Source organism: Echinops telfairi, unplaced genomic scaffold (assembly GCF_000313985.2).
Source record: "Echinops telfairi isolate 266 unplaced genomic scaffold, ASM31398v2 ScPeMD7_443;HRSCAF=831, whole genome shotgun sequence".
Taxonomy (NCBI): domain Eukaryota; kingdom Metazoa; phylum Chordata; class Mammalia; order Afrosoricida; family Tenrecidae; genus Echinops; species Echinops telfairi.
The window spans coordinates 61,978,415-61,993,751 of record NW_022104341.1 but is presented as its reverse complement, the minus strand read 5'-3'; the positions used below and the strand labels follow the sequence as shown (position 1 = coordinate 61,993,751).

Genomic DNA, 15,337 nt, shown 5'->3' with positions numbered 1-15,337 from the left:
GAGGGAATTTACTTGAATTCTGATGCCGACCAGGCCTGACTTTGCAAGGTTGCTTCTGCCAGGCCCTGGGAGCCTGGTGGGTGACATCCGAGGGATCCTCCTTGTGCCAGGCGTCAGAAATAATGTGTAACCAGAGGCTTAATTTTAGAGATTCAAGCTTGCTAAGTGTGGCAAGGTGGTTCTGTCCTGAGCTGGTTGGAGTCTAGTTACTTGTTTCTGCTCCCAACCAGCAGTTTCCTGAAGTTTATGGAAAGGCCTTGGCCTTGCCCATTCTTTCTTTATTGACAGTAGCTGAATGATGGAAGCAATAATTTAGTAGCTTCCGTCAGTACTCTAGTGAAAAAATTAACTTCTTACCCCTCCTCTATAGTCAATTTTTAGAAGTAAACAACATTATTTTTTCTATTGGTCCATATGCATTAGGTAGGAAAGGGACAGTGTCTTATTCAGGTTTGTGTTGCTGGTGTCTGGCAGACCGTAAGCACTGACTGTGCCTATGGTTGGAAATGTACCTTGCGCTGTTAATGTTTTATAGCACCAGCTAGAAGCCACTACTTGCTGAAAATGGATTTCTCTAATTGCAAAATTGGGGGCAATGAAAGGGATGCCCAGTAGATACCATTTTATATCATAATGCCATGCATGATGGGAGCTTTCCCTCCATGTCCTCAGTTACTCGAGACCCTCCCTGTACCGGACACCCAGCAAACAGTGAGGCTGGCAGCCTGCGTTATTGGGAGGAGCACAAAGTGGACGGGTCCTGACACGGCAGCCTCTCCTGGAAGCAGTCTGTCTGCCTTTGTTCCTCGGAGGATGCCTGGTTGCCCTACAAGCTGTGCAAACAGCTAACAGTTCCCCTCCTCTTGCAGTGAGAGAGAGGTGACTGGTTGTGGAGTGTGGAAAAGGGCAAGGAGGGTAAAGTTAGCAGGCCTTTGGGGGCAGTATAGAAGATCAGCTCAAAAGGAGCTGGTGCCTGCACTTGTAGTGGAAAACAGTTTTAACACCCAAGACCCGGCTCGTACTATAGACATGCATGAAAAAGGAAATGTAGTGTTTAAAACTCAGTGTGAAGAGAAGCAGCCCTTTTCCAGTCTGGTGTCCGAAAGTCCTCATCGAAAGAGGTTGGTTTCTCCAGCAGGTGTGCTGCAAGGTCTTCCTTTCCCTCCCCTTCTCCCAAAGGACCGAAACATGATCCTGGGCAAGCACGGCTTCTTCGTGAACCCCTCTGACTCCGTGGCTGTCATCGCTGCCAACATCGTCAGCATTCCATATTTCCAGCAGACTGGGGTCCGAGGCCTGGCACGCAGCATGCCCACCAGTGGTGCCCTGGACCGGTAGGTCTCTTTCTTCCCTTGGCCCTCCTTGTTGCTGACCATGCTGATCCCTACTGTGCGGTTCATTCCCCGGGCTTGGACACTCTGCACTTCCCCTCAGCTCAGGCTTCTGATGCAGCGTGTGTGCTAAATAAGTATTAGTTGTACAGGGAGCCGGTGAAGCTGGTTTGGGATTAGCTATCCCCTCTCTGTGCTTCCAGAGCACCCTGCACGTGCTCCATCCCAGCACTTACCATACTGTGTTCTGACAGCCTGCTCATTTGCCTTTCTTCTCTGCTAGATTATACACTAGGCTGTGCACTTCTACGTAGAAGGGACTATCTTATCTACCATACTAAATTCTGCTTTAGCAGAGCATCTGGCCTGTAGCAGGATATACATGTGCATGTGCACACATTCGTGTCTGTGTTTGCCAAGAGAATGGATCAATGAAAGAATGGTTAATGGATGGATGGCATTTCCACCCCCTCAAGGGATTATTCTAGAAGCTTATTTTCCTTTAGCAGTGTGCACAGCATTAGAAAGAAAGAAGTTTTAACTAATTTCAGTGTTTCAACAAAACTTTCACAGGGAAATCCAGGCCCACCTTCATCAGACACACATATACATGCAAACATAACAAACATTCATTTGGTCCAAAATCAAAATTCACAGATCAGATAGAAAACACACACACACACACACACACACACACACACACTCTCTCTCTCTCTCTCTCTCTCTCTCTCTCTCTCTCAAACAGCCCCCTACTCCCCAAACTCTTAGCTTTGATGAGAAAGGAGGAAACCAATGGCAGTAAGTGGTTGACATCTCAGAAGTGTTTGTTTGCCTCTTATTATCATCTCATTATACAAAGGCTTTAAGGTAGTTTATCAGACTGTATCTAAAACAATTGAAAATATAAGTAATCTAGCCAACGAGCCTCCAGACAATACTAACTATAATATATCACATGCCCCGTAAGTGTTTGCTGAATGAATGTAGAGAGAGATGCAGGAAAGAAGGAAGGAAAGGACTGAGGGAAGGAGGAATTAAGGCAGAGTAGAAACCTGAAACATTTAAATCTAGACTCTTCAAATAATAATTAATATTTAGTAAATATTACTTGTACCAGAAACTAAGTACTTTTCATGATTCAAGTCACTTCTCAAACTAATCGCCCCAAAGTAGATGCTGTTCATAACTTAATTTTACAAGAAGGAAAACAGGTGACTCTCCCAAAGTCACCTTTACTAGCAAATGACTAAGTCAGAATTTGAACCAGAACCTTTGTTCCCAATACTGCGTCATGCGGATGCTTCCTGCAGGGGATTACAGCATTAGTGCTGAAATTGCTTACGCTTATTAAGAAAATAATGACTACTATCGATATAAAACAAACCAAACCAAAACTACTGTTAAGTCAACTCTGACTCATCACAACTCTTATGCAGGGTTTTTTACGACAGCAAGCTTTTAGGGGGGCAGGCAACCTCATATTTCTCCTGCAGTGCGCCTGGGGGCTTTGAACTGCTGACCTGGATGTTAGCAGCCTAGTGCCTAACCCTCAGTTCCACCAGAGTTCCTTCATATTTATATTTAATAAATATAAAACTTTTAATTTATATGATTAGAGTACACTTTTATCTTTGGAGGTGGCCTGGTGGCATAGTTGTTATGCATTCAGCTGCAACCCGCATGGTCAGCAGTTCAAAACCACCTGCACCTCCACCAGAAAAAGACTGGGCTTTCTGTTCCCGTCAACAGTAACCGTCTTGGAAACCCACAGGGGGTCTCAATGAGTCAGCAGTGAGTTTTTGTTTTTTCACCTTTGCCATCCCAACTGACACTCATCCTGTTGTTGTTGTGTGCTACGGAGACAGTCCCGAGGAGAGGCCATCAGAGCCAGAGAAGGAGCCAATTCAGAACTGGAATTAGAACCCAGGCATCTGTCTTCAGATCCGTGGACCCATGCCCTAACTTGTAGTCCCACCTCTGCGTGTAGACCTGACAGGCTCTCTAACAAATTCTCCATCAGTGCAATTCCAATTTTTGGAAAACTTAATCAGCTGCATATAGCATCTCAACAGAAATACCTCATTATCCAGATTAAAGTTTAATTTATTTCACACTTTTCAAAACATGTTGTGATGGAGCTGCCACAAATTGAATTTTCCTGAAAGCTTAGAACCCAAACACGGCATTCCTTTGCTAGGAATAAAGCAAATTTCAGAAGAAATCTTTAAAAAGAGGAACATAGGTCTCAAGGAGGCTTTCAGTAATCAGACGCTACATGAACCACGCCTGTTGCCATTGGGTCAGTTTCCAGTCACGCTGGCTCCTGCCTTGCCGAGGAGAACGGAACTCTTTAGGGTTTTGTGGGGGGCTGCCATCTTTATGGAACCAGGGTGCCAGGCCTGTATCCTGTGGTGCTTGCTGCCGGGTAGGTTTGAACCCTCAGCTGCTTGGTGAGCACCAACCATAGGTGCCACGCAGGGCCATTGGTGCTGTGTAGGGAGATGTGAAAGATGCGTGGGAGGGAGATGGGACCACCGATCAGGGCACGTGAAGTCATTGTGAGTGGGTGACCCCTTTGGGTGTTCCCTCCGTTGGCTCTCTTGTGCTGAAAGGAGTGCTGATGGGGTCAGCCCTGCTTGGGTGGCCTCGGCTGATCACAGAGCGTTCTTGGCCTCCTTTCCTTCTCTCGAACGTGAGCCTTCCCCAGAGCAGTAGTCTCTGATATGAGAATAATTGTCTGTAATTAGAAGTGCTTTCAAGCATCGTTCTTTGGTTCTTTATGGAATGGGTGTAGAGACGATTGGTATCCAACACACACAGCCTTAGATTGACTAAAATATGTACAAGCACGTGATATGACCGTTGCTTCTTCTGAAATGCTAGGCTCGGGGACCTGAATTTATCTGACCTCTTCTCTCACCTGCCCTCCTCTCCCAAAGCCCCATAGAATAGCCCAGTGTGCACAAGTTTTCTCTGACAGTTCTCCACCCATCTTAGAATTATGTGCACCTCTGAGTCAGGCTCAATGGGACCCTTGATTACAATAATGGTTGCTATTTTGTGTCCTTCACATGGCCCTGCTAATGGTCCTGCTGTGATGTAACTTTGATTTCATGCCTTTGAAGGGTGGCTCATGCTACAAAGATCTCTTTGTATGAGACTCCAACTGGCTGGAAGTTTTTTGGGAATTTGATGGATGCGAGCAAGCTGTCCCTTTGTGGGGAGGAAAGTTTCGGCACTGGTAAGTACGGCGCTCCTGCACTAACGTTTTCTTGCCTGTAAACACTGCTGAGGTGAACGCTTAGCCTGACAGGGCAGCACTGAAATAGCAACAGTAGCTGATGTGCCCTAAATCAAGACAGCATTTATTTATTTATAGCAGCCCTGCTGAAGTGTCCATGTGTGAAGAGCCGGGGGCACTGCTGCTCGGCCCGCGAGCCTGATTTTACTGTCCGAGGCTCACATCCACCACGCCAGGAAGTTTGGGGCCCTCCTCAGGGGCACGGCCATGGAGTCCACAGGGATTAAACGGAGAGAGACATTTGGTTTTTCCCTACCCTGTCTCTCAGTGACCTTTAGACAGAGTTTTCCTTCTGAGCAGCAATGTGCTAGAAAGAGTCCGTTTTTCATTTCAAGGGAGGGTTTCAACGCAGCATTGTGTTCTCTTTCATTGGCCCAAGTTTTCTATGGCAACAAGTGATGATTTATCAAGGCTCAATGAAGGGTCCGAGAAAAAGAGGAAGAGCCTCCAGGAGGTGGATTGACACAGTGGCGGCAACACTGGGCTCATACGTAGCACCGATGCTGCAAATGGCACAGGACCGGGAGAGGTCGGGTCTCTTGTATGCAGGGGGCTTTGAGGTGGAGCTGACTTACCTAACACCTGACACACCCACACTCACACCCACCCCCTACCAAAACAGCAATCCATGAATGGAATTCGTAGATGCTAGGTTACCAAACAATGAAAAATATATATACATATTCTAGTCTGTGAGTCGTAAATGGGAGTGAGCGGAACACACTGTGTTTTAGGGATCCCCCCACCAAAACTTTTATGCCCTTCTTTGTGTCTTCTCCTTCCTCCTCTGGGTTGGCCCGTAATTGACTTGAAGTCCCACTTCCCTCATGACTTTGTCTACCGCCCTTCTACCCATCCGCTCACAAGTGTGCTTCTTTCCCAGCTGTTGGTCTCTGGCTAGGTCGTCAGGGACCTCAGTAGCCACATCTTTTCTCCTATTCTCTCTATGCCCTATATGATGAAATAAAAGGTCCTATGGTGCACCACCCTGCCACCTTGTAGCAAAGAGCAGGAAATCAACACCAAGCATTCGATCAGTCGTGCAACTGAATTACAATTTATGTTCGGTTCAGTGGGAAAAAAATGTTGTTTGTTTTCTTACCCCTCTGAGGGTGGGGTGAGTAGAACGAGCTGGTAAAATTGAGACCCAGATTTATAAAATTCTAAGCAATTTAATCTCCTTGAAGGAGTGGCATGACTCCTTGGCAATGGATAGATTGGAGGGTGTTAATTAAGAAAGATGGAGGAATCTTGGGGTTGGGTTGGACAATGTCCACAAAGAAGACAGCTGGAGAGTTTCCCAGGATTAGAGGCTTTGGGTTAGAGATTCCAGGGCCATTGTTTAATCCTTTACTCTCTCATAAGACATGCACAAAACCAGTAACCTTCCCAGCTTGTATTGAGGGGATCCTGACCTGGGACTGCCGTGCTGCTCCACAGGAGACTGGGTCAGTAGCCAGCAAGCCTGTGAGCTGCTTTACCCTCGGAGATTCTTCTGGAGTCCCAGTGTCAGTCTTGGTGCCACTACTTCCCTGTGAAGGCACCCTTGGTCCTCGCCCCTGTGCCGTCTGGAACAGGATGTGTGGAAGAGCAGTCATTCTCTGAGAGAATTCTAGGAGAGAGAGAGCTGGGAAACTTGACATAAACCCCGCCGTCATGTGTGTTCATCACGAGCAGTTGAAGATTCCAGAGCGTTTCATGTAAGGATCCTGTTAGTAGAGTTTTGCATAGACATGGATAATGACAGGATCTTTTTCTGTGTGTGTGTGTGTGGTACACACAATAACACCTTGTCCCACAGGACCATGTGGGGGCACTAGCAAGATGAGTCAGGGTCCCAGAGCCAAGTAGGAGGCCCTGGTGACTGGCAGGAACACGGATGGAGGCAGAACAATACAAGCTACTTCTTTCTCAAATGAGAGCCTTCAGATACTGGAAGGCAGCCCTCGGAGTCTTTCTGCTTCAGATTCACCCTCCTTCTTGTGCATCCACTTCTAAATGCCTCAGAATACATCAGTTGTCCTCTTAGGGCGTCCTTCCCATAACTGAGCTCAAATCCTCCAGGGTTGATCTGCCTAGGGAAGAGTAGGGGAAGGGATTATTGCTACTGACCTTGACATTATTGCTTTTCTTGACATAATTTTTACCTGTGTTACCTTCTAGCACATTACATAATACCACTGCACTGTGTAAGATTGTGGATAATTAAACCTTTTAAAGATTTCACTATATTGTATTTACGGAAATGGTTTCTTTGAACCAAGGCAATAGACTTTGGATGGCTTCTTGCTGAAGTTTGTTCTCACTTGGTTAGTAATGCATTCTACAGGCACTAAGTGCTAACTATAGTTTCATCTTCCCTTTGTTTTATCTAAAGACAGAATACTTCATGAAAACAATTCATAAGTTTTCTGGGGAAGAAAGACAACTATTCTGTGATGTTCTGAGACCAACATTTTAAAATTAGGATAGATTATCTCTGGCTCTTACTGTCTATGGATGATGCAGCGATTTAGCTGAATGTGGGATCTCTTGGTTTATGGAGGAGTTTGTTTCCATCTACGAATTCCCTGTTGGGGCAGTGCTTCCAGCAGTCCCTTCCCAGTGTCTGTCTCTGTGTGGACGTCATTGAAATCAGTGAGCCTGGCAGGTTTGAATTCTGTAACTTAGGGAAGTATTGTACATTTTGCTTCTGTACTTTCCCAGGCCAGAGGAGGATCAATTTTTTCACAAAAGCCTCTTTGTATTTTCATTTCATTTGGGTCAGATTCCCTTTGTATTGGCTCCCATGGTACACCTTACCTCTCCTTTGTTCCAGTTTTTGCAGCTGTAATCTTATCATCATTTCTGACTAATTAATGAATGCATGGTGGCTTCACGCAACTGTAAATCCCATGAGGCTAGGAATCTCCTCTGTCTTGTTCTCCATTGTACTCCTGGAGTTTCCTAGAGTGCTCAGGAGATGCTCAGCTCCGGCTTGTTGGAACCAGTGTGCATGTAGGTAAGCTGTAGCTTGGCATTGACAAGGAAAGGACTTTCAGTTACCCAGTGTAACTCCACACTGGAACCACCCCCAGGGACCACTAGGGGCTTTTCTTGAATAGAGAACCCACACGCACCTCAGCTACTGCAGCAGCCTGGGACTCCTGAAAGCACTCAGCTCCATTTCACAGTCTGCAGTCATCCTTTTAGAAAAGAACAGGAGTTGAACTGTAGAGAGGTGCAAAGAAATCAGACTTCAGAAGAATTAGCTCATCAAATACAACAAACCCCTGATAGTTAAAAGAAAAGAAAAACATAACAACCTAAACCCCATATGTGAAATTACTGAGGTTACCAAATATGCAGCAGTCTGTTCCTAGTGGAGCGGCAGCAGTTTTCTTATGTGATCACCAAACCACAGAGGCGACTTTCTTAGTCATCAGCACACGGAAGCCAAGGATAACGATGTGTTTGCTAGGCAGTCAGAAAGGATCAGGATTTTCTAGTATTTGGGGCATCAGCACTAGACCAGGTGAACCTGTTCTTTTTGGTTGATCTCATGGTGCAAGGTTGTTTTTCCTTCTGACTAAGATATATAGTGCACACATTTATACAGTGTGGCGTCAGGCCCAAGTGTCAGTGTTGTCTCACCTTGACCCTCATGGGAAGTTGGGAGGACAGTTCAGTGAAGTCACTGAGGAGAGTAGACTTTACGAGTGAATTATGGTCGGGTCAGGTTTGGTTGTTGGCAACACCCTTCTCCATCTTTAGGAGGTTCTAGTGAGGTACAGCAGGAGGGCCTAGGGGTGCAGGTGGTTAAGCACTGGGCTTCTTCCTGAAAACTTGCTGGTTCTCACCAATCCAGCGGTACCTGGGAGAGAAAGGCCTGATGATCAGTAAACACTTGGTCTTACTATGAGTTGAATGCAACTTGATGAAAACTGGAGGGCAGTTTGCTTAATATTTTATTGTGTCATAGGTGACAATTTCCGGAGAAAATTAGGGCCTGTTTTAACATATGTTTTAGAGAATTTTCCTTGCCCGTTGGTGTGTCAGCATTCACAAGGTGTCAGCATTCTCATGCTTTCCTTCCTGTTTATTCTGTTTCCCTTAAACTAACTGCTCTTCCCCTCGTTGCTGTCTCACCTCTACTTTTGCTGAGTTTGTTAGGAGGAAGCAGTGTTGGACTTTAACAAATACCCTTTCTCCATTGATGGAGAGGATCACGTTTTCCTTTGTTATATTTATGCAATGAAGTCTATTGATTTATTTCCTCACATTGGTCCCTGGTGTCATTAGCTATTTGATTATCACCAAAGCAAACTTGCTGCCGTGCTCACTCACAGCGACCCCCGGTGGGTTTACAGACTGTGCCTCTTGCCGGGAGTAGAAAGCCAGTCTCTCCCCTGGAACTGCTGGTGGTTTCAATCTGCCAGCCGTGCGGATCGCAGCCCGATGTTAACCACCACACCACCAAGGCTCTTGATTATTTAAGGGAGCACATTTTTAACAAGTGGTACTGTTTCTTGTGTAAGGCCGTCTACCATTTGGCTGGAAGGTGACCTGCAGAAATAGCTTTAATTCCAAGTTCAAAGGATTTAGGGCAATATTCTTGAGGGTTCTTCTAGTGCTTGTTGGTAAGGGGATCTCGCTTTTTTTTTCTCCCCCTTTTAGAAATTTGAGTTTTAGTTTACATAAGACCTTCTATTTTGTTCCTGGTCAGAACAGTTGCTGGGAACCATCTATTTCTTCTGGTCTCAGGTTTGAAGAATTGGTACCAATTTTACTTAAGCTAGCCCATAACCTAAGAAAGAAAGAAAGAAAGAAATACTCTCTCTTTACTCTATGAAGTTGCATAACCTTGGTATCAAAGCCAGACAAAGACTACTAAAAAGGAAAACTATAGGCCAGCATCCCTCATGAACCCAGGAGCAAAAATTCTCAACAAAATTCAGGAGTAAAATTATTTTTTATTTATTTATTTTTTAATCATTTTATTAGGGGCTCATGCAACTCTTAATCACAATCCATACACACATCAATTGTGTAAAGCGCATTTGTACATTCATTGCCCTCATCATTCTCAAAACATTTCCTCTCCACTTAAGCCCAAGGTATTAGGTCCTCATTTTCCCCTCCCTCCCCGTTCCCCCCTCCCTCATGAGCCCTTGATAATTTATAAATTGTTATTTTGTCATATCTTGCCCTGTCTGACGTCTCCCTTCACCTACTTTTCTGTTGTCCGTCCCCCAGGGAGGAGGTCACATATAGTTCCTTGTAATCTGTTCCCTCTTTCCTACCCACTCTCCCTCTACCCTCCCTGTTTCGCCACTCACTCCACTAGTCCTGTAGGGCTCATCCGCCCTGGATTCCCTGTATTTCCAGTTCCTATCTGTACCAGTGTACCTCCTCTGGTCTAGCCAGACTTGCAAGGTCGAATTCGAGTCATGGTAGTGGGAGCGGGGAGGAAACATTTAGGAACTAGAGGAAAGTTGTATTTTTCATCGTAGTTACATCACACCCTGACTGGCTCATCTCCTCCCGGAGACCCCTCTGCAAGGGGATCTCCAGTGGCCTACTGATGGACTTTGGGTCTCCACTCCGCACTCCCCCCCTCATTCACTATGGTAAGATTTTTTTGTTCTGATGATGTCTTATACCTGATCCCTTCTACACCTTGTGATTGCATAGGCTGGTGTGCTTCTTCCATGTGGGCTTTGTTGCTTCTGAGCTTTATGGCCGCTTGTTTACCTTCAAGCCTTTAAGACCCCAGACGCTATACTTTTTGATAGCCAGGCACCATCAGCTTTCTTCGCCACGTTTGCTTATGCACCCATTTGTCTTCAGTGATCCGTTCTACACCTCTTGATCACACAGGCTGATAATGTTGTTCCATGTGGGCTTTGTTGCTTCTGAGCTAGATGGCTGCTTGTGCTTGTTTACCTTCAAGCTTTTAAGACCCCAGACGCTATATCTTTTGATATAGCACCATCAGCTTTCTTCACCACAGTTGCTTATTCACCTGCTTTTTCTTCAGTGGTTGTGTCGGGAAGGTGAGCATCATAGAATGCCAATTTAATAGAAGAAAGTATTCTTGTATTGAGGGAGTACTTGAGTGGAGGCCCAATGGACTGGACTTCTTTCGCTGCTCCTTTCTGTTTAATTGACTTGTAAGGGTCCGCTCTTTACTGTGGTCCTTCCTTCTCTTTTGATGTGTGCATTGCGTGCTATAAATTCTCCTCAGAGGACTACTTTTTCTGCATCCCAACGGTTTGGGTTTGTTGTATTTTCATTCTCATTTTAATTTTTCTTCCATTTTTAGTTTCTTCTTTCGTCCAGTAGTTACAGGGTGGAGGGTTGTTCCGTTTCCTTCCATCTCTTTGCTTTCCTCCCTCTTTCTGCTGATGATTTCTACTTTAGAACCTTGTGATCAGAGAAGCTGCTTTGTGCTTATGTCTGGTTTTGAATTTATTGAAACTTGTTTTGTGGTCTAAGTCTTGAAAGTGATCCTTGTACATCGCGGAGGATGCTGAGTATGTGTTTTGTATATGGCGACGGTTGATTGCATTATTTAGATTTTCTGCATCTTTGTTGAGTTTCTTTTTAGTTCTGTTGTCCGTCATTGAAAGTGTCATGTTAACGCTTTTCATCCTGTCATTTCTCTTGTGAGTTAGTCTTACGTATTTTGGAGATTTACCATTGGTTGTGTAAATACTTAATGATTATGCCTTCTTGGTGGATTGGCTCTTTAATCATTATATGAGGAAGGTCTTTTTTTTAATGAGAGAAATATGAAAACATTGATGCCTTTTTTCAGTTAGTTAACTTTTTTAAAAATTAAAAATCTTATCTTTGGCAAAAGTGTTTTGGCAATCAGTGAAGATCAGTGAAGACCATCTAGAGCATGTCCACCAAACTTGAATAAAGTACTCAAACATTTAAGAGTCAAAATACCCGTTGCCCTCATGTTAGTTCTGACTCACAGCAGTCTCATGTGTGTCAGAGTAGAACTGAATGCCACTTGGTTTTCAGTGGCTGATTTTTTTTTTTTTTGGAGGGCCAGATCTTACTTCCACATTCCTCTGGGTGGCTTTGAATCTCCAACCTTTCTGTTATTAGCTGATTATGTTAACTGTTTGCACCACCCAGAATTCATTAAAAGCAAGTTCTCTTAAATTGTAGCTTGGCAAGAAATAGAAGAATAAGACTGATTCTGTATAGATCCAAATTTGAATCCTGTAGATTCAACCATATTATTTCTGAGAAGAGAAAACTGATGCTAGATACTAGTAGCTTTTGCTTTCATATATATATATATTTATACAAATATATATATTTATTTAAGTTGGGAAGGGGGGAATGTTTTAATAGCATTGTCAACTAATTGTGGATATTTGCAATGTGAATATTCAGCCATTTGACTGAAAGAGGTCACAGTGATCATTTGAAAATAATTTGACCTGAAAGACTCCCTGGAAGGGTCTGTGAGACCTACAGGGGTTCCCGCAGCACAGCTGTTACTTGTAACACACAATAAACAGGCCAGGAACTCTTTATATACGCTGACGTAGACGAGCAGTGGGAGCAGTCCTTTCTACCATATCAGCGCTGCTCCCACCAAGTCAAGAACTTTATGTGCTAGATTTATCTGAGTATTGCCTTCTCTTAGGCACTAAACTGCTTGTAAAAATAAATATATATATTATTTGCCCATAACATTCTTTAGTGCCCTGATTTAAAAGAAAATTTTAAACATCATTTTATTGGGGGCTCCTACAACTCATCACAATCCATGCATCCATCCATTGTATGTCAGGCACATTTGTACATTTGTTGCCCTCATCATTCCCAAAACATTTGCTTTCTACTTGAGCCTTTGGTATCAGTTCCTCATTTTCCCCACCTCCCTCGTGAACCCTTGATGATTTATAAATTATTGTTATTTTGCTATATCTTACATTGTCCGATGTCTCCCTTCACCCACTTTTCTGTTGTCCGTCCCCCATGGAGGTGGTTATATGTAGATCCTTATAATTAGTTCCCTTTCTACTCAACCCTCCCTCCACCCTCCCGGTATCACCACTTGACCTGAAGGGAACATCTGTCCTGGATTCCCTGTGTTTCTGGTTCCTATCTGTACCAGTGTACATCCTCTGGTCTAGTCAAATTTGTAAGGTAGAATTGGGATCATGATTGTAGGGGGGGAAGGGCTGGGAGGAAGCATTTAAGAACTAGAAGAAAGTTGTGTTTCATCATTGCTACACTGCACCCTGACTGGCTCGTCTCCTCCCTGTGACTCTTCTGTAAGGGGATGTCCAGTTGCCTACAGATGGACTTTGGGACCCCAATCTGCACTCTCCCTCTTTCACATTGATAAGCTTTTTTGATGCCTGATATCTGATCCCTTCTACACTTCGTGGTCACACAGGCTGGTGTGCTTCTTCCGTGTGGACTTTGTTGCTTCTGAGCTAGATGGCTGCTTGTTTACCTTCAAGACTTTAAGACCCCAGACCCTATATCTTTTGATAGCTGGGCACCATTAGCTTTTTTTACCACATTTGCTTATGCACACATTTGTCTTCAGCGATCATGCTGTGAAGGTGAGCATCATGGAATGCCAATTTAATAAAACAAAGTGTTCTTGCATCTGTTACCTCTATACTAAACCTATGAATATATGTATGCAGATCTATTTCCCCATCATCATATATAAATATATTTACCTATGTACATGCCTATATTTAGACCTCTATAAATGCACTTTGCCTCCTAGTTCTTTCCTCTACTTACTTTTACTTTCCTCTTGTCCCACTATCATGCTCAGCCTTCATTTGGGTTTCAGTAATTACTCTCAGTTACATTGCCCTTGATCACGCCCCACCAGGCCTCTTACATCCTCCTTGCCACTGATTTTGGATCACTTGTTGTTCCCTTGTCCCTGGGTTGGTCAGCACCACCTCTTTTCCCTCACCTCCCCTTCTCCCACATTGAGTCTTAGGGATAATTTCATCCCAAAAGTGTTAAAACTGAAGTAGTAGTTGGATCAAAAGTCATATTGAGCAAACTCTATTTCATTGACCAAAGGCAGAGAGCAACTCATCAAATCTAAGGTAGTTAAATATGAAAAACATGTGGAATTTAATATACACAGATATATTCTCTTATGGAATAGTTGCTCTATAGTGAGGTATATCTCACTGTAGGTAATTGCAAAAACAATAGAGTGGACTATAAGTATTCTTTTGCAAGCAAAGTATTGATTCAGAGATCTTCTGGGGTTTTAAAGCTTTATGCAGAAATGTGCAAATAATAGAAACCAAATTTTTCCAAGTGATGTTAATTCAGAAATTTTTCAGACTGTTATTGCATAACAAGTAAATTTTTTATACTTATCAATGCTACATACAGAATTAAAAACACTTTTTCATTTTCTAAATCAATCAATCAATAATTTACATTAATGTGATTATCAATAGATGTGAATTTACTGCTGTCATTTTGTTAGTGTGTGTGTGTGTTAACAATTCCTTCATATCATTTAATTTTCTTTGCTGAGTTTTTTTGTTTATGAATTTTCTTTTCATATGCTTTGTTGTTCATTTTGTGGTCTAAGTCATTTTCACTTCCCTTTGTTTTGGTGAATAGAATTATTAATTTTCTTGGAAGTTACCCTGAAATTTACCTTTAATCGTAGGTATAGAACCACGTTATGTCTTGTTATCTCTTTGATTCCTCTCCGTAAGGAAGTTCTATAACCACACTATTAATTTCCTCTTCTTATTTTGAAGCTGTCATTTACAGATTGACAACACTGTTCTTTGTTTTTAGGTTTGGAGCTTAACTTTACTTTCAAGAATTCTTTAGCTGGGCTGACTGACCTGTGGGTCATGGTGTCCTGTGTCTTGATCTCTCGAGCTGTTGCCCGATGTTGCTGGTTCTCTGTTGGAAGTACTCCTTTGCATATTTCTCGTGAGCTTGGTTTGGATTTTACAGAATTACTTAACTTTGGTTTATCTGGGCATGTCGTAGTTTCACCATTGTATTTGAAGAACAGTCTTGCGGGTAACCGATTCTTGGTTGGCAATTCTTCTCTCAGTGTTTTATATATGCCATGCTGTTGCCTTCTTGCTCAGTGGTTTCTGCCAGTAAATCAGAGCTTAGTCATATTGGTGCCCCATTTTTGCTGCGATTTTGTTTTTCATGGGCTGCTTTCAGAATTCTTTGTCTTTTGTTTTGGGAAGTTCAATTATGATATGTCTTAATGACTTTCTTGGAAGTCGATCCTTGTGGAGTTCATTGAGCTTTTTGGATAGAAACCTCTTTGTCTTTTATCATATTTAATAAAGTTTAGTGCCAATAAATCTTCATTTCTGTATTCCCTTCACTCTTTCTGTTCTGGAATACCTATTACTTGTAATTCATTCCTCCTGACTTGGTTCCATATAGCTCTTTAGCTTTATTCATTTATCTTAATTCTTTTGAAACAAATTAATACCAAAGATTTGACCTCTATTTCACTGATTTTCTTCTTCTATTAATTTAATTCTACTTCGATGCCCATCCTTTAGTCATATGGTCCTGTTTTTGTTTTTTTTTTAAAAACTCATTTTATTGGGGGCTCGTACAACCCTTATCACAGTCCATCCATCCATCCATTGTGTCAAGCACATTTGTACATTTGTTGCCATCATCATTTTCTTTTCTTTTTTTTTTTAACATTTTA

At 43.0% G+C, this 15,337-nt stretch overlaps 1 protein-coding gene across 1 annotated transcript in view; it reads left to right on the top strand.

Annotated features, from left to right (window-relative positions):
• PGM1 (phosphoglucomutase 1) overlaps window positions 1–15,337 on the top strand; it is an 80,116-nt gene that overhangs the window by 49,114 nt on the left and 15,665 nt on the right. Inside the window, exons 6-7 of the mRNA XM_004699371.2 lie at window positions 1,180–1,334; window positions 4,457–4,572. Of these exons, the coding sequence (XP_004699428.1) occupies window positions 1,180–1,334; window positions 4,457–4,572 (271 nt within the window). The remainder of the gene's footprint in view (window positions 1–1,179; window positions 1,335–4,456; window positions 4,573–15,337) is intronic.